At 38.4% G+C, this 18,747-nt stretch overlaps 1 protein-coding gene across 1 annotated transcript in view; it reads right to left on the minus strand.

Annotated features, from left to right (window-relative positions):
* The window catches only part of LOC131073616 (exosome complex component RRP45A), a 40,166-nt gene extending 23,108 nt beyond the window's left edge, over positions 1–17,058 (minus strand). The window contains exons 1-7 of the mRNA XM_058010093.2: positions 16,745–17,058; positions 16,467–16,664; positions 13,305–13,514; positions 12,767–12,862; positions 12,530–12,644; positions 12,323–12,403; positions 12,002–12,190 (exon numbers count right to left, since the gene is read on the minus strand). Of these exons, the coding sequence (XP_057866076.1) occupies positions 12,002–12,190; positions 12,323–12,403; positions 12,530–12,644; positions 12,767–12,862; positions 13,305–13,514; positions 16,467–16,594 (819 nt within the window). The 5' untranslated portion in view covers positions 16,595–16,664; positions 16,745–17,058. The remainder of the gene's footprint in view (positions 1–12,001; positions 12,191–12,322; positions 12,404–12,529; positions 12,645–12,766; positions 12,863–13,304; positions 13,515–16,466; positions 16,665–16,744) is intronic.
* Between the last annotated feature and the right edge of the window lie 1,689 nt (positions 17,059–18,747).

Raw genomic sequence — 18,747 nt, forward strand, 5'->3', positions numbered from 1 at the left:
TCAACGAACTAAAGGACAAGCTAAGTACCCTTGATTGCCAAATTTCAGATAAAGACCTTGTCATGATTGCATTAAATGGTCTACCTGATGAATGGGAACCATTCATTCGTAGCATTGGTGGAAGAGTTGAACGTCCCAACTTTGAGCGTCTTCAATCTAATTGCATTGAAGAGGAATCTCGAATTGAGGTAAGAGGAAAACTCAAGAACTCTCACAAAGATGATAATCATGTTCTCATAGCTAAGTCTAGGAAAGGTGGGCATTGGAAGAAAGAAAAGAGAAGCAAAGATTTTAGATCCTCCTCTTATGATCCAAGGAAAAAGTCAAGAGATTCCTCCCACATTCGTTGTTTCAGATGTGATAAGTATGGTCACTATGCTAGAGATTGTCAGAATGATCCTAAGGAAAGAGAAGTCAATTTAAATGAAGTTGTTGAACAAAATGAGGACTATCTTCTTATTTCTGCTCTATCAAGCAACGTTCCTACGGACAGTGATGCTTGGATAATCAACAGTGGTGCCTCCAGACACATCTCAGGCTTTCATGAGCATCTTTCAGATCTAACAGAAAAGGATACCAACCTTCATGTGGTAATCGGTGATGATGCTCGATACTCATTAAAGGTTCTGGCACTACCTCTTTAAAACTAGATTCTGGTATTTCCTTACAACTCTGTGATATCCTTTTTGTACCTGGTATTAAAAGAAATCTTATTTCCATTTCTGCTTTAGAAGATAAGAGTTTACAAATAGCATTTTCTGAAGGGAAAGTACTTGCTTGGTCTAAGAAATCTAACTTCAAATCTGCTCGTGTTATTGGAAATAGATATGATAGTTTATATAAGCTTGCAGCTAACCCAATTCAAGCTCTCATTCATGAGGCCCCTGAATCATGCGAGCTATGGCATAGAAGACTTGGACATCTACACTTTCAAGCTCTGCCCACTCTTGGTAAAATGGTTAAAGGTATGCCTAAACTTAGTTTATCCCATGATGATGCTTGTCAAGGTTGTGCAATGGGTAAGAATGTGAAGAACCCTTTTCATAAAAGTGATAGTAGGGCTAAAGAAAGGTTAGAACTTATTCATTCAGATCTATGTGGTCCCATGTCTGTAGCATCTCCTAGCGGCTTCCTTTATTATGTTATCTTCATAGATGATTTCTCTAGGAAAACTTGGATTTACTTTCTTAAATCTAAAGAATCTGAAGAAGTCCTAAACAGATTTAAAGAATTCAAAGCCTTGGTTGAAAACTCTACTGGAAATCAAATTAAATGTTTAAGGTCTGACAATGGAGGTGAATACACCTCATGTAGTTTTTATGAATTCTGTATTGAGATAGGAATTAAGAGGGAGTTTTGTGTTCCCTACAATCCTCAGCAAAAAGGAGTTGCTGAAAGAAAGAACAGGACCATTGTTGAAGCTACAAGAGCCATGATTCATGATCAAGACCTGCAACCTTTCCTATGGGCGAAGGCATCCAAAACAGCAGTTTACATTCAGAATAAGTTTCCTCATCCTGCTCTAAAGAATGTAACCCCTGAAGAAGCCTTTACAGGAATCAAACCTGACATCAGCCACCTAAGGATATTCATGTGCCTAAAGAAAAACGAACCAAGTTGGATCCCTCTGGAAAGAAAGGCATCTTAGTGGGATACAATGAATCGTCCAAAGCCTTCAGGATCTACATTTCAAGTCAAAGGTATGTTGAGGTAAGTAGAGATGTAACTTTTGAAGAAGATATTGCTTTCAAAAGATCTAAAGGATCGTTATCTGATAATGATGATATTGTGATTGAAAATAAAGATTCAAATGTTGATACTAACCCTGAGATACAGAAGGAGTTCGTTGACCTCCTAGATCAGGAAGTTCAGGATGGTCCAGCAGAACCCATGGACTCTACAGATATACCTAAGGATATTGTGGTCAGCAAGAAAAGGCCACTTTGGGTTAGAAACACTATCCAAGATGCTGAAGGATTTGCTGCTCCCAAAGGAACCTTTAGAGATAGCAAGAAACCTCAAAATCACGCCAACTACATTTCTGTAATGTGTAACATCATTGAGTCTGAACCTCACGATGTCGAAGAGGCTATGTCTCATCATGCTTGGAAATTAGCCATGGATGAAGAGTACGGGTCTATCATCAAGAATGATGTCTGGGACATTGTACCCAGACCCAAAGGTAAGTCTGTTGTTTCCTCTAAATGGCTATTTAAAATTAAGCATAACGCTGATGGTAGTATTGAAAAATATAAAGCTAGATTTGTAACTAGTGGTTTTTCTCAAAAGGAAGGAATAGATTATGAGGAAACATTCGCTCCTAACGCTAGATATACTTCTATTAGATCTATAATAGCTATTGCTGCAGCCAAAGGTTGGGAACTACATCAAATGGACGTTAAGACAACCTTCCTCAATGGTGTCATTGAGGAAGAAGTCTATATTGAGCAACCAGAAGGTTATGTAATCCATAAAAGAGATTCTCATGTTTGCAGGTTGAAGAAAGCCTTATATGGGCTCAAACAGGCTCCTCGTGCTTGGTATGAAAGAATTGATAAGTACCTACTAAGCTTAGGATTTCGTAAGAATGATGCTGATGCTAACATTTACTTGAAAATATATATGCTTATTCTGGTTTTGCATGTGGATGATTTATTTATCACTGGTGAAAATAAGTTAATCATGAGATGTAAGAAAGAATTAGCCTCAGAATTTGAAATGAAGGATTTTGGTCTAATGCATTACTTCCTAGGGTTAGAAGTATGGCAAAAATCCAATGAAATTTTTCTAAGTCAAGAAAAATACACTATTGACGTTTTGAAAAGATTTAGAATGATGGACTGTAAATCTATGTCTACTGCTATGGAATCTAACTTAAAGAAGTTAAGTGTTTCTGCAGCTAACTCTGATTTTACAGATCCATCTGAGTACAAGCAGTTGATTGGATCCTTGATGTATCTAGTCAATACTAGACCAGATATCTATTATGCTGTGAATGCCCTCAGTCAGTTCATGAGCTTGCCTAAACTTGTTCACCTGGTTGCTGCCAAGCACATTCTGAGATACCTGCGTGGCACTATTGGCTATGGGCTGAAGTATTCATTTAATAGCTCAATCTTCTTGGAAGGATATTCAAATTCAGATTGGGCAGGAAGTGTCAGGACAGGAAAAGTACTTCGGGTATTTGTTTCAACTTGGGCTCTGCAGTAATCTCTTGGGCATGTAGAAAGCAATCTTCAGTAGCATTGAGCACTGCAGAAGCTAAGTACATTGCAGCATCAGTTGCATCTAGAGAAGCAATGTGGCTTCGCAAACTTATTGTTGGATTATTTGGTCAACCTAGTGGTCCTACCACTATTCATTGTGATAATCAAAGTTGTATAAAGATGTCGGTAAATCCTATGTTCCATGATCGGTCCAAACATGTGGAAACCCATTATCACTTCATTCGGGATATGGTGCAAAGAGGCACCATTCAGCTGAAGTATATTATAGCACAGATGAATAGATTGCAGATATTCTTACCAAACCTTTATCCACGGTGAAGTTCGAATACTTCAAAGACAGACTTGGTATTATGGAAAATGAAGTCCTGGTTGAGAGGGAGCTTCAATCTCAGTGACTTTATCTGCAGTGTTTTGATCATTCTTTGCTTGTGTGCAAGAATGAAAGGATCCACTCTATGCTTGTGTGCTAGATGGAAAATTGTAATTATGTAAAGACCCACTTTTGTATTACACTTTCTATGCTTGTGTGCTAGAACCATCCTATGCTCGTGTGCTAGGTGGAAGATGTAATTCTATGCTTGTGTGCTAGATCCATTCTATGCTTGTGTGCTAGATGGAACTCTAAAGGTTCAGATTATGTATTCTCCTCTTCCCTAGTTAAGAGGGAGTGTTGTTTGTAACTAGGAAAGAGGGTTCGGATTGCCCTAAGGCAACATCTGAACCCCTTCCCTTAAGTGTAACATGGAGGACCGGCCCTAAAAGGGTAACGTGCCCCTAAACAAATACCAACCCTATTTACCACGCCACATTAATAACTTGGCGCCAAAATGAATATGTTAAACAAAGCCGACTTAGAGGTTATGTGGGTTAAATGATCATATAAATAATGATCATTTACCAAACACAAACATACAATCTCATTTCCTCTTGCAAAGCGAAATACTTCTACAACTAAGTGTGCGAAATTGAGAAGTAAATTGGGCGAACTTATCCAAAGAGGTCAAAGGCATTTGATGTTCCAGATTTCTGTTAGAGAGCAGATTTGATGCAGACTTGGAGTAATTAGAAGGGCAGATCTGACCATTAAAAAGCGCAGATCTGATAAGAGGTTGAAGAGTTTAGCTAAGATTGAATACATAATCTGACCTGTGGGTCTTTAGTGCTGGGTTTTTCCTCCTTGGAGGTTTTCCAAGGGTATATGTGTTTGTCTCTTATGCACTTACTTTCATTCTGCCATTTACTTTACTTAATATTAGCAAACAGTTAAATACTGATAATCTGATTACTAATCTGGGTCACAAAATTAAAAGATTGCAAAATTGATTGATTTGATAATGAAATACATATAGGCAATTACAAGAGGATGTTTCCAAAAGAAACTATCGTAAACAGAAAGCAGAAATAGAAAGAATCTAAACTAACTAATATAAACTAATATTACACTAAATGACCATCAATGACTAATTAAATACTTTAATACTATGGGCATTATGAGTTTTTGGTCGTGCCATTTGGATTGACCAATGCTCCTGCCACTTTCCAATCATGCATGAATCAAGTATTCATTCTACAGTTTAAAACAATGCGAGACATGCAATGGATTTCAAAGAATTGATTGAATATCAGAATGAGCAAGACGCTCATAAATAATACAAGGATATTTACAAGAATAGCAAGTTTCTAATAAGAAACTGCTGAGAAGATCGAAGACGATCTGACTAAAATAGAATATACACTATTGAGCATTAATACTAAAATTAACATTATTTTAATATTCTATTACCCTCCCTTAATGCTCAATCTATTAACTACACCTATAGACCCCCTGAATTTTACAAATTTATCAGGACCAAGGGGCTTGGTGAAGATGTCGGCTGGCTGCTCCGAGGTAGGAACATACAACAACTGGATGGATCCGTCTTCAACCAGCTGTCGAATATAGTGACAATGAGTTTCCACATGCTTGGTTCTTTCATGGAAGACTGGATTCTTGGCGAGTTTGAGCACTCCCTGATTATCACAAAACAAGGGAGTAGGACCTGCCTGGGAGACATGCACATCCGCAAGCATTCGTCGAAGCCAAACCGCCTCACAAGATGCCTTAACTGCTCCCCGATACTTTGCTTCTGTCGAGGAGAGAGCCACTGCCTGCTGCTTCTTACTAGTCCATGTGACAACACCAGATCCCAAACTAAACACATACCCTGCTGTAGACTTACGGTCATCAACCGAACCTGCCCAGTCAGAATCTGTGTAACCACTGAGTATAGGATCAGAACTCCGAGTGTACAGAAGTCCATAATCAGGAGTGCCACTCACATAACGCAGCACACGCTTCGTTGCTATCCAATGATCAGCCTTGGGAGCTGTCATGAAGCGTGAAATGTAGCTCACTGCAAAACTGATGTCAAGTCTAGTGGCAGTAAGATAGATGAGGCTGCCCACTAGTTGCCTGAACAGAGATTCATCCACAACTGGTGAGGATGACTGAGCTGAAAGTTTGAGCCCGGGTTCCATAGGAGTAGAGGCAAGTTTGCAATCCTGCATTCTGAATCTGTCCACAAGACTTCTGGCATACTTGGACTGAGAGAGAAAGATACTGTTCTCAGTCTGCCAGACTTCAACTCCTAAGCAGTAATGTAGAAGTCCCAAATCTGTCATATCAAAGGTGCGGCACAAATCCTGTTTGATCCCAGTGATCAAATGTGCTGAACTGCCAGTAATGATTAAGTCATCCACATAGACAACCACAAACAGAATATCATTACTAGAATGCTTGATATACAAGTTTGCATCAGATGGACTCCGCTGAAAACCATGATCTGTCAGGTACTTATCAATTTTCATGTACCAAGCCCGAGGAGCTTGTTTCAGACCATAGAGTGCTTTGACTAGTCTACAGACCTTCTGTTCTTGACCAGCAACCTTGAATCTTGGGGGTTGCGTCATGTAGACTTCTTCCTGTAAGTCACCATCCAAAAAAGCACTCTTGACCTTTCCAACTGAACTGGGCTGCCAAGGCAAGAACGAGCCGTATGGTACTCATTTTGGCTGTAGGAGCAAAAGTCTCCTCGTAGTCAATGCCTTCTTTCTGTGAGAACCCACGAGCAACAAGACGAGCCTTATACTTGTCTAGGGTTCCATCAGCTTTGTATTTTACTTTGTACACCCATTTGCAGCTAATGGGCTTCTTCCCTGAAGGAAGATCAGAAAGGGCCCAAGTGTGATTCTTCTGAAGACTCTGGAACTCAGCTTCCATAGCCTGTTCCCACTCAGGTATACCTTTAGCCTCTGAGTATGTCTGAGGCTCAAAAACACTGTGTATGTTAGCCATGAGAGCAAAATTGACTGTATGCTGCTGTTTGCTCTTATTACGGGAGGTTCTACCCTCAATGAGCTCAGTATCCCTGAGATCACCAATGGTCTTGGCCCACCATTTAGGCCGGAGAGTAGAAGTGCGAACATCTGGAGGAGCTGGAAGAGGCTCAGGATCAGGAACAGGAGCAGCAAGAGGAGGATTATTCTCCGGAGGGAACTCAGGTAGTGCATCATCGAAAATAGATTTTGCATCATCCCTCCCATCAGGTGAACCTAATGGAATCAGAACACGGTGAGGCTGATCCTCAGAACTCTGCTCAGAAGAAGGGGACTGAAAGAATCCTCTGTCTTCATCAAATACAACATCACGACTGAAGATAAGACGTTCAGTGTCTATATCTATCAGTCTGTAGGCCTTATGGTGATCACTGTATCCTGTCATCATGAGTTTCTGACTTTTGGAATCCAACTTGGAGCGCTTAGCATCTGGAATCCAAACATAGGCAACAGAGCCAAAAACCTTCAGGTGGCTGATCTGAGGCTTCCGACCAGACCAAACCTCTTCTGGAGTCTTCCCCTTAACAGCCTGAGTAGGAGAACGGTTAAGAAGATAGACAGCAGTAAACACTGCTTCAGCCCAATACTTATTCGGAACACTCCTGTGTTGTAACATAGAGCGAGCCATCTCAACAACCATACGATTGCGACGCTCGACAACACTGTTTTGCTGAGGAGTGTAGGGTGTAGTCAATTGGCGTTTGATGCCATGGGTATCACAGAAGTTGGAGAATGCAGAAGAACAAAATTCCCCCCCGTTATCTGTCCTAAGAGTAATGATACTATGTCCAGACTCTTTTTCAACAAAGGACTTAAACTTCTGAAAGATACTAAATACATCTGATTTATGTTTAAGAAAGTACACCCACATCTTTCTACTAAAATCATCTACAATAAGCAAAAAGTATTTGCAACCAGTAACAGAAGATGTATTCATAGGACCACAAATATCAGCATGAAGTAATTGAAGTACCTTAGATGCGTGCCAAGACTTTCCATGTGTGAATGAAGTCCGATGCTGTTTGCCAGCTTGACAGGCGCCACATACTCCAAGATGCTGAGTCTGAATATCAGGTAACCCTGAAACAAGTCCCTCCCGAGATAGCTGAGAGAGATACTGAATGTTGAGATGTCCATATCTCTGATGCCACAAAGTGTTGAGAGGAGAAACACGAGTTGCCAGAGCCACTTCAGGAGAATCACCAGTGTCAAGAAGCCTATATAGGCCATGATCCTCTAGACCAACAGCAACAGTAAGACGAGTCTCCCGATCAATGATGGAACACTTGTGAGCACTGAACACCACATCTAGTTGAGGAGAATTCCTCATAATCTGGCAAACAGAGAGCAGATTAAGTTCCATTCCAGGAACATAGTACACATTCAGAAAAAGGAGAGTCCTGCCACCAGACTGTATCTGAACAGTGCCTCTGCCAACAACTGTATACTCCTCACCTCCGCCAAATACAACGGAATCACTAAAGGGGGAGAAGTCTGTAAACCAGTCACGCCGATGAGAAAAGTGACGTGATGCACCAGAGTCGATATACCAAGCAGAAGACGTGGCATGATCTGAAGACCTCTTAGCCATAAAGGCATAAAAGGCAGACTCTTTCTGCTCGGAATGTTCAGCAACATGCGCCTTCTGGTGTGACCCTCCCTGCTTCTTTTGTTCAGAAGCGAGCCTCTGACGGCAATCTTTCTTCATATGGCCGTACTTGTGACAGTAATTGCACTGCACATTCTTCTTCTTAGCTCCATCCTGTGTCTGAGAAGAGCCTTTCTGCTGAGAAGACTGAGAGGACTGAAATTTGCCTTTATCCTTCTGAAAGGATTGAGTTGTGAAGGCATTTTCCGAGGAGGCTGATGTAGTACCACTACCAAACTGTTGTTTCTAGCGATCCTGCTGTAGAAGTTTGGTGCACAATTCTGAAAACTTCAGATCAACATTAGTGGAAGTAATATTGAGGGTCTCAATGAAGTGTTCATACGATTTCGGAAGACTTTTCGGAGTGATTACTACCATGTCTTCTTCCTCCATAGTCCGACCAATAGCTTTGAGCTAATCTCGAATGTCCTTAATCCTCGTGAGGTGTTCCTGTAAGGACATACGTTCGTCCATCATAATGGAGAACAGCTGATTCTTTAGAAAGAATGCTCGGCTCTTGTCGGATGTCTCATGCAATTCCTTCAGATGCTTCCAGATGTCAGAAGCTGTCTTGCCGGAAGGAATCTGCGGTAACTGATCATCAATCACTGAGAGTTTGAGAAGCATAACGGCCTCCCGATTGCGTTCATCAAACTTATCTTGATCTGCACCAGGTGTACCAGGACTGAGCTCTTTTCCCAAAACAAGCTAGTCAAGACACCTATATTCAAAAATGGTCAACATACGTTGTTTCCAGATGCTGGTAAAGATGGCCTCACGCGGTTTGTTTTAACCCACAGAAACAAGCCCAGAGCACGCACAGGGCCGCGGACGCCGCCAGAGACAGAGCCACAATCGCCGAGGGTTGAGGTCGCAACGCGGAGGGGACATTGCAGGTAGCGCGTTGCAGAGAGTTGCAGGTCGCGCGGGACATTGCAGGTCGCGGAACGTTGCAGGTCGCGCGGGAGTTATAGTGCAGGCACACCAACAAAAAAAAAAGGTCGCGCGGGAGTTATAGTGCGGGCACAAACGCACAGAAAAACCAGGCGATAGCCCCCACACAAAAACGTGAATTATAGGTCCTCACACGAAAATGTGTATTACAGGTCCTCACACGAAAATGTGAATTACAGGGAAAAAACTCGCTCAAGATCACTACCGCTCTGATACCATAAAACAATGCGAGACACGCAATGGATTTCAAAGAATTGATTGAATATCAGAATGAGCAAGACGCTCATAAATAATACAAGGATATTTACAAGAATAGCAAGTTTCTAATAAGAAACTGCTGAGAAGATCGAAGACGATCTGACTAAAATAGAATATACACTATTGAGCATTAATACTAAAATTAACATTATTTTAATATTCTATTACAGTTGAGGAAACCTGTATTGGTTTTCTTTGATAACATTTTGATTTACAATAAGACATGAGAGAACCATTTAAAGCATATAGACGAGGTGCTCGGCATACTTGAGCAGAACTCTTTCTATGCCAAGGTATCCATGTGTGAATTTGGGTTGACTAAAATTTAAAATTTGGAGTTGAAAATTAGTGCCCAAGGAGTTAGTGTGGATGAGGAAAAAATCAACGCAATCCAGGATTGGCCTAGACAAAGGAATTTGACGCTCTTGAAGAGATTTGTGGCTCCTTTGACTAATTTGACAAAGAAAGGGGGCATTCTCTTGGAGTCCGGAAGCATTGCAAGCTTTTGATAAACTTAAGGAGGTAATTCATGCCCTGTTTTGGCAATTCTGGATTTTTCACTTCCTTTTGTTTTAGAATGTGATGCTTCAAGGGAGGGCATGGAGCAGTCTAAATGCAAAATAGACACCCCGTAGCATTTGAGAGTAGGAAAGCTCAAGGAGACAAGAAAGAGCTTCTCTATTTATGACAAGGAGATGTTGGCAATCATGCACCCACAATTCAAGAGTAGCATTCCTTAATTTCATCCTAATGATCGTTCTTCAATGGAAAAGTTGTGAAACGAATAGCAAACATCAATAATTCACAAAAATGTTATACAAACCCTCATTTTTCACCTTCCTCCAGAAAATGAATCTTAACAAATTCTGATTTCATCTTTAACCACCTGGAAATAACCTTATAATTCTGGAAATGATGTTTTAATTGTGGAAAAATGTTCAAATTGCAAAGGGAATTGTTCAGATCTGGGTTTGAATAACTTGTTTTCCCTTCAAAAATGACCTCCTTTTAATTCACAACATCAACTAATTCCTCTTTCTCCTTCACCATTTGTCTTGAAATCTGATTTTCCTTGACCAAATTCATCGCTATCTTTGCTGTTGAGTTTGCTGCATGTTTGCTCTGATCTGATTCTTGACACAATTTGCCCTCTTCTAGGTCTGATTCACTTTCTTTAGGTCTGATTCCACCTTTGATTCGTATTCAAATCTGCTACAATCCGTTTGTCCTCTGCTCTTGAATTTGCTTGCTTGTTTCAAACCTAACTTTTGTTTAAATTTACTCTTCCTCTGCTCTAAAATTCGCACCTATCTGCTGTTTGCTCCTTATTCTGCTCTTGATTCTGCACTTTTTTTGCTGACTTCTGCTCTTAATGTGCTCTTATGGTGTACCTAGAAAGGTATCCTATAGCCGTTCTACCTCATCAAGCCACCCTTATTCTCCCTCCTATGATTGAGACTCCCTTGAATCCATCCCAATAATCGATCAATGTAGAAGTTGGAGGATAAACTACAATAGGGTGCCCAAAGCGATCCTCTACCCTAAACCCAAGAGCAGATATACCATCCCTCTTGGCCTCATGTGGCCTTCTGCCATCCATATGAGGTGGTGTCCCTGGTGAGGAATCCTATATCCGTTCTCCCTCCTTGTATTCCCTTCCTCACCTTGCCATGATTGATTCTTGCAATTTAGAAATTCATATTATTACTTATGTCTAACATATATGATGTTATGTGCCATATATATTAACCTATATTAATATGTAAAGAATTGTGCATTATATTGCTGCATATACCAGGCATACATATTAAACATATATATATCCATGCATACCACAATAAACAAGAATGTCACTGCCTGCTGATTAATACAGATTCTGATCTGATTGATGTTCTTTGATGTTCTGCCTTGGTGCCTTCTCCATTGTGGCCCTATTTATTTTATATCTTTATGTCTCTTTGAGGAGAGAAAACCTTTTGGAAGTGGCTACCCCTTTAGAATGGTCACAACCCATTCTTAACCGTGTCTCTTCATGTTCAATCCTTAATGACATCTCTTCACCAAACGTCGCCCCATTCACTTCTTAATCCGCTTAAGGATCTTTGGATATCTTAATCGCTGAGTTTATTAATGGTTGTTTGTGCAATTTGTACAGAATATCTTAATCACTGGGTTTATTACTTGCTGCTTGTGCGATTTGTATAGACACTAATCATTGCTGTTGTTAACCCCTGATCGCTGCCTTCTATGAATTTAAAATTTGTGATGGCTTATATATAAGACAAATTTCCTGTTGATTAACATAAGGATAATACTACTTCTCAGGCAGGGGCATGACAGAGAGTATATGTGAGTAAACAAATGGATATGTATAGTAGATGTTCTATGGCATAACAGTGCGACTTCACAAAAAAGAAATCTAGTTAGCAACCCTTGGTTTGTTTAAAGTAGAAACATTGACTGAAGCTGGTACTGCAGGCAAACATTGAAAGAGAATCCACATAAATAGAAAAACAAAAGGAAATAAGAATTCACTCACACATTCTTTTAGCTTAGCTGTTATGTCAGCTGCTTTCGTAGAAGCAACACGGAAACATCGCATTATTTCACTCTGACTAACACCAACGCCACCTCCTTTTTGAACTGCACATACATCTCCGTGTGTGTTCATTGTGATGGTCATTCTTCCACCCATAACTGCTTCTTCTTTGTAGTTTGGATCCAATACCTGCATGAAACTGCAAAAATTATAGCAAAACTAAACAGGCTGGCTAATGATTCAACACAGATTTCACTTAAAGACTAAGGATGCATATATAAAGGACTTGGAGATAAAAGATAAGTTCAGAGTAACATTTACCACCATGTCTCCTTCACCAAAGAAAGCAAATGTCACAGCAATAGGTAGATGATGAATTATAAGTGGCAAAGGTTCTCTTATCTGCCAAATATAGTACATATCTTAACTGACAAATAGGAAATTCTAAATCATAACTCGCTTCAAAGAAACAGACAAACTAATACAATCTATAACATTGATAAAATGGCTGCTATATAATAAGAAAACCTCTGGTGGATGAATAGTGATTTCCTGGCCATCTTGACCCCCCACACTACACTCAGGCCTACGGAATGACAGCAATGCAGCTAATGCAGCGATATTAGCTGCATCCACAAGATTCCTGAAATACTAACATGATCAGATAACCATTATAAACAATCCATGAAGACAAGAAAGCTCAAAAAGTTATGATGTTGAATTATGTTGAATATTTTTTATTTTAACTTTAAAGGAAAACTCTACCCTCCATTATCCAGGATATTAAGGTCGACCCGTAGCCCCCAGACCGCTTTTCCTGCCAGTATACAAAGTGACTCTGTGTCTATTGCCCGACTTTCCCTGCAGTTTTACACAAGTCAGCTAAGAAATAGTTCCAATTGCGTTCTCTAATATAAACAAGCACAACCCTAAAGATAATAAAAGGAAAAGTTGAAAAATAACAATGTCTGCATGATAAAACATGCCACCACCTCCTAGCAAACAACAGCCTCATAAAAATACAAGACTTGCAAAGTTTATTCCATGAGTACGGAAAAATCATTTTCAAGTCAGTAGTATATCAAATTTCAATACATGCATATGGAAGACCAAGCCGTGCATGCATATATGTTAAGCAAGACAAATGCGACTTGTGGACCAAGCAAAGAAGGGTGACATTGTAACCCCATGACTAGAAAATAAAAAGCCCCACATCAAACCTAACTCACAATATTAAGGGAGCAGACAGCCACTGATCAAGAACATAGACAGTCCATCATAAAGAAATAAGAAAAATTATTACCTTAAACCACGGTCCACAATGCGCCCTAGTTCAACAGCAAATTCCCCAGGACGCCCAACCTCAAATGTAGGATCAGCCATTGGAGAAAACTCAGTAAACACTGAAAGTGTTCCTTCATTTGGCCTGTCACGATAAGGCCGAAGCACCTGTCCTGTCACAATGCCCATGACGTGGGTTTGCCCTAGCTGCACCTCTGCAGCACCATCCTCCCTGTGGGCAGAATACCAACATATAACTTATAAGCTTATACTATTAATACAAGGTGTAAATTTGGCAGCAGATAAGCTTACAGTTTCATATACATAGTGTTTGTTTTCCATGTACTAGCTAAGACTCAAACCATAGCAGCAAAAAATCTTTTGGGGGAAAAATCGGGAAACTAAAAGTATAAGATTTTTTGAAAGAATCAGGATTTAAATGGGAAAAAATCATATTTGAAAAAAACATTAAACAATGTTGAAAAAGAGACAAAACTACTTCTTGTTGAACTTTGAAGGCATCTCCATAGCATAGAGATATAGAGAGCAAAAAAATAGAATTTAGCCCATGAATTGTCCAAACAAAAAGTTTGTCTAAAATAGAAGAGTGCAGTGCAGCATGTAAGCTTTGCTACTAAATGATTCTTTGGTAAGTTCTGTATGAAGTTGATAAATTTATTGCTAAGTTGATAATAAAACAGTTCACTAAATGATATGCGAGAAAACCTCTAGTCTTGTTGTATGATGTGAGTAGATGGTAAAATATGACTAACAACACTGCATTCCAAATTATTATTAATATCAAAAGAATGTTCAATCATAGAAACTGCACTATCATAACAAACTCCAAAAACTTTGAAAAAATAGTAAGGCCTCAAAACAATTACAATAAACATATTTGCATCCCAGTAGGATAAAAGAAAAAACATTATCACTGTGAATTTTTCAAGCAGGAAAATTCAAAGAATATATCATCCAAATAAATATATAATCAATCGATAAAAGAGAGATCATTTCTTATCATAGCTAGAGTCGAATGGCCATGAATTATGCATTTTTAAAGATTCTAGGTAGAAACCAAGTCACATTCAAAAGCTTTGCTATTAAACAAGCCTTCAAAATTATTTGGAGTACTGACTCATATAAAGTAGAAGTAGAAGTAGAAAATAGACATGAAACACATTTAGTATAAATATGCATAATATCAAAATAAGCACACAAAACCACAATGACCAAGATTTTGATGTCACAAAGATTGGACATCTTGGTGCAGTACTGGGTTACATATGATGTTTTTATGCAGCCAAGGGTTTGTACTACAAAACTTGAGAGAACAATAAAATGTTATGAAGACAAAGATGATCTACACATAACATTACCTCTACACTTCTAGTAATGAGACTGTAAAAAAAATGGAAGTATAGCATTGTCATATTCATCAAGCAAAGCAATGATATGATAGAGAACATAAATTAGCATTAGATTCGAGCCATTTAGCCAAGAATATGGATTATTTAACTAGATAACTAATTAACAAGGCTATAATTGTAAAAAAAGAAAGACCATTATATGTTTTTTTTGGAACAAATAATCAACCAACCTTCACAATAACAAATTAGCCGTGCAGAAAATCAAGATAAGTAGACAAAAGATTAAACCATGATAAAGTAGACATAAGATATGAATTAGACACAGCGAGCTAAAATATAACCTCAGAGTATAGACCATTCACCTATCATAATAGTAAAATTCTCTCTTTGGATGGAAGCCTCACCAAAATAAAATAGATTTAATGTGAACAATCCTTGTGATGTGCACATTGAAAATTTTACTTATCGTTCAACGTAGATAAATCCTAGCATCTGAATATAGATAAAATTAAACCATGATAAAATAGACACAAAATATGAAGTATGAATAGCAGGCGAAGATATAACCTCGGAATATAGACCATTCACTTGTCATCACATTAAAATACTATCTCTTTGGATGGAAGCCCAACCAAAATAAGATAGATTTAGCGTTTTTTATCTTGTTAACTTAAATTTAAAGATCCTTGTGATGTTCACATCGAAAATTTTATTTAACAATTTATTCATCTATTTTTATGCACTGGTTGAATTTTGTGTAAATACTATTTATATGACATGAAGTTATAGAACGTATTTGCAGCAGTGTTATAGGAAAAAATTGCCTACCTTTGACTCAAATGCACCGCTTATCAACTTCCTGTGAATTTGCAACTAGTTGTACCTTCTATAAATGTCCCGACAAGTTCCCGTAAATAGTTGTACCCTATAAATATTGCACAACTATGCTATTCAAAGTTTCTCCATTTTGCAGGTTTTGAGGTTCCACAAGTTGGCGAGAGATTGATTAATGTTTCAAATTTAAATGCGATTTTTAGGTGATTTAAATGAAAAAAATTGTTGAAAATTGCAGTCAACGATTTTTTAAAAAGATGGGATATTTTGTGGGGAACAGTCGTCCATGGGAAAGAGTTGACAAAAAGGGTCTAATCAGGATTTTTTTTTGGAGATTTTTGCTTCTCTGACTCGAACATTGGAACTCCCACTAAGACGCTGAGGTGCGCTGAGGTGCTCTACCCGTGAGCTCATGTCCCGTTAGCAGTTGAAAGTGTGGATTGTTCTTCCCCCGCACCAAACACACCTCCTCCCGCCATCCCCTACACTTCTTTGGTTGTGGTCACTACTCTGCCTCTGATACTATGTCATTTTACGTTTAGAAGCTAGGAATCGAACATAGAACCTACCACTAAGGTGTCAGAGCACTTAACCACTGAGCTACACTTTGAAATCAGGAGTGTAGGTTGTTTTACCAACACAAAGTAGAAATTTAATCAGTAAAATTAGGGTTTACCATTTCAGTTTTACCCATCCAGCATTAAGTTTTATGGTTCAAAAGAACAATTTCCTTTCTTCTTTTAGATTTCTCTGTTAAATTCTGCATTCCGCATTAATTACCATTGAATAAGCATGTACACGGAGATGCAATGCACCTATTCAACAAGTCAAATTAGGGTTTTGCGTGCTAGACTTCTCCTTTCAGTTAGTTTCGATCTTTCTAACAATCTTCAATTAAATACTAATGTGTGTGCTTTACTACATGAGAACCAAGTTAAACTATAGCTATGGTGATGAAAAAGCAGAAACAGTAAACAAACCTGCCGAACTTTATTGATACTCTGCGGAAATCGAAAGGGCGACGTCCATCAATTCTTTGTTCGAGTTGTAAAGCCTCTAGTATAAACTTTTTCTCATTCACACTCAAACGAAGGGTGTTTGCCATCATATAATACTTCGGATTCTACTATTTCTCAGAGCTAGAAAAATGCAAGGCATGAGGAATTCTTCTGCTACACCTGAAAAAAAAATTGTATGGAAAAATGTTGGTGATTATTTGTAGTGTGTGAGAAGTAACTGCAGTTTTTTCAGCGCTCACCTGTTTTTGTGCTGAAGAGCAAACTATTTATGTGAGCTCAGACATAAAAGGACTCTCCCGCCGTCTTGTTTCTGCTTCCCTGCTCTGCCATAACTTTCCTTAAATCTCAGGTTGCTTCCGACTTTCATTCATTTACAAATCAATTCATTAAAATGGAGCATTTTAAAACCCTTCTCAGAAAAATAGCCTTCATATAATAAGTTCAGGGTTCCTGATGATCGAACCAGGTATAGAGGTTTATGAGGACTTTTTTAAATATTTTAGGTAAGCAATGGAGAATTTTTATTCTCTGAATTTTACCGTATGGGCAAGCTTAAATTTTTTAATTGTCTCATAAAAAATCTAATATTTAATTTGAGCTACATGAGTGCTAAATTATAGATGTGTTATTAATGGTAAAAAAATCTTCTTAGGGGAAGAAGCTTAGTTTACAGGAATCAGTTATGAGGACAAAAAAGTAAGGTTCCAATTTATTTAGTAGTAGATTTTTCATTATCTTATAGGACCTCCAATTCCATAAAAAAGATCATAAAGTTTTCTTTCCTTTTATTGTGTCAATGTTGGTGGTGTGGGGCTTTGAAGTGAGGAAGAAGGAAGAAGTGGAGCGGATGGTGAAAGGTTGTGTAGAGGAGGAGTGGCTATATGGTTTGCAATCGGTGCTTCCTCATGCTATGGCAAGTGTGGGTTTCTTTTTTGAGGAGAAGGAGCACGGTGCGAAGGAAGAAACGCCAAAACAACTAATGTCGTTTATTCAACGACCAAAGGGCATGAACCGTGACGAAAGAAGGGCGAAGGCATACATTGGGTGGGAGTCTCTCAATTTTTTTCTTCAAGAGAAAGACTCAGTGCGAAGGAAGGGGAAGGAGGCTGCAGAGGCAGAGAAGAACATAGGGTTGAGGTTCGAGCTAAAAGATTATTGGTACAAATGGACCTTTGAAAGCCATGAGGAAGAATTAGGAATTTAGTATTTCAGAATGTGTTTTTTTGTTTAAATGTTTTTCAAAAAAACTTTGTTACAGTTGGAGATAGCACTATTTGCTCAATGTATAAGGCTTTAAGGCTTTTTGGCAAAGCTGTTTTTTTGTATGGTAGTAGTAGATGGCTTGGATATTCTGATGGGCAGGTAGTATGTCAGTATGAACATTGGGGTTTCTCTTTTCTTTTTGGTATGGACGGATTTAGTATCTTTTGACTACATGGACATGGATGATGTAAATTTGCTTATTTAATATTAATACAATACTCAATATTATCAACCAAAAAAAAAAAAAATTCAAATGTTTACAAGATATATCCATAATTGCAAAAGTGACCTAAGCCAATTCACACCCATGAATTTGATCCAAGGTGGCAAATGAAGGGTATCTAGGGGTTAAGTTCAAATTCTAGGGAGGAATGATAAAGTGATTTGTGATATGATGATATGAGACAAAATTGTGCAAAATTGTATCACTTGTATACTTATTATTACATTTCAGACACTTTGATCAAAGAAAACCCAAAAGATAAGGGATGGGGGCATAGATATGCAATTTTCACCATCACATTCCCCCCAGTCAATGTGAATGCATACTACTAAATGGATGCATGCCAAATTAAAACAAGCAATCAACATAGAAATTAAATATGTTTCACTCAAAGGGTATAGATTTGCTCGAATTATACAAATTATTCTTCATTTTTTCTTGCATTGGACACTCCATAAAACCCTACAAAATCAATAATATTATGTAATGAGTAGCATATATCAACCATTTAAAATGATTTTAATCACACCTTGCCAAATGGGACCATCTTTGAGAATAATAAAGGTAAAAGGGTGAGAATTCCACTTGTTATGGAAAGTAATAGAAGCTCTGACTATGTAGAAAAGGACTCTAACCAAATGGATAAATGCAAGTATTATATCTAGATACATACCAAAAATTAACTCGACAAATAGTATGACAAGGAATTTAATTATGTAGAAATGTACATTTGAATATATTGATGAAGCTTTGTAA

Source organism: Cryptomeria japonica, chromosome 11, assembly GCF_030272615.1.
Source record: "Cryptomeria japonica chromosome 11, Sugi_1.0, whole genome shotgun sequence".
NCBI classification, from domain to species: Eukaryota; Viridiplantae; Streptophyta; class Pinopsida; order Cupressales; family Cupressaceae; genus Cryptomeria; species Cryptomeria japonica.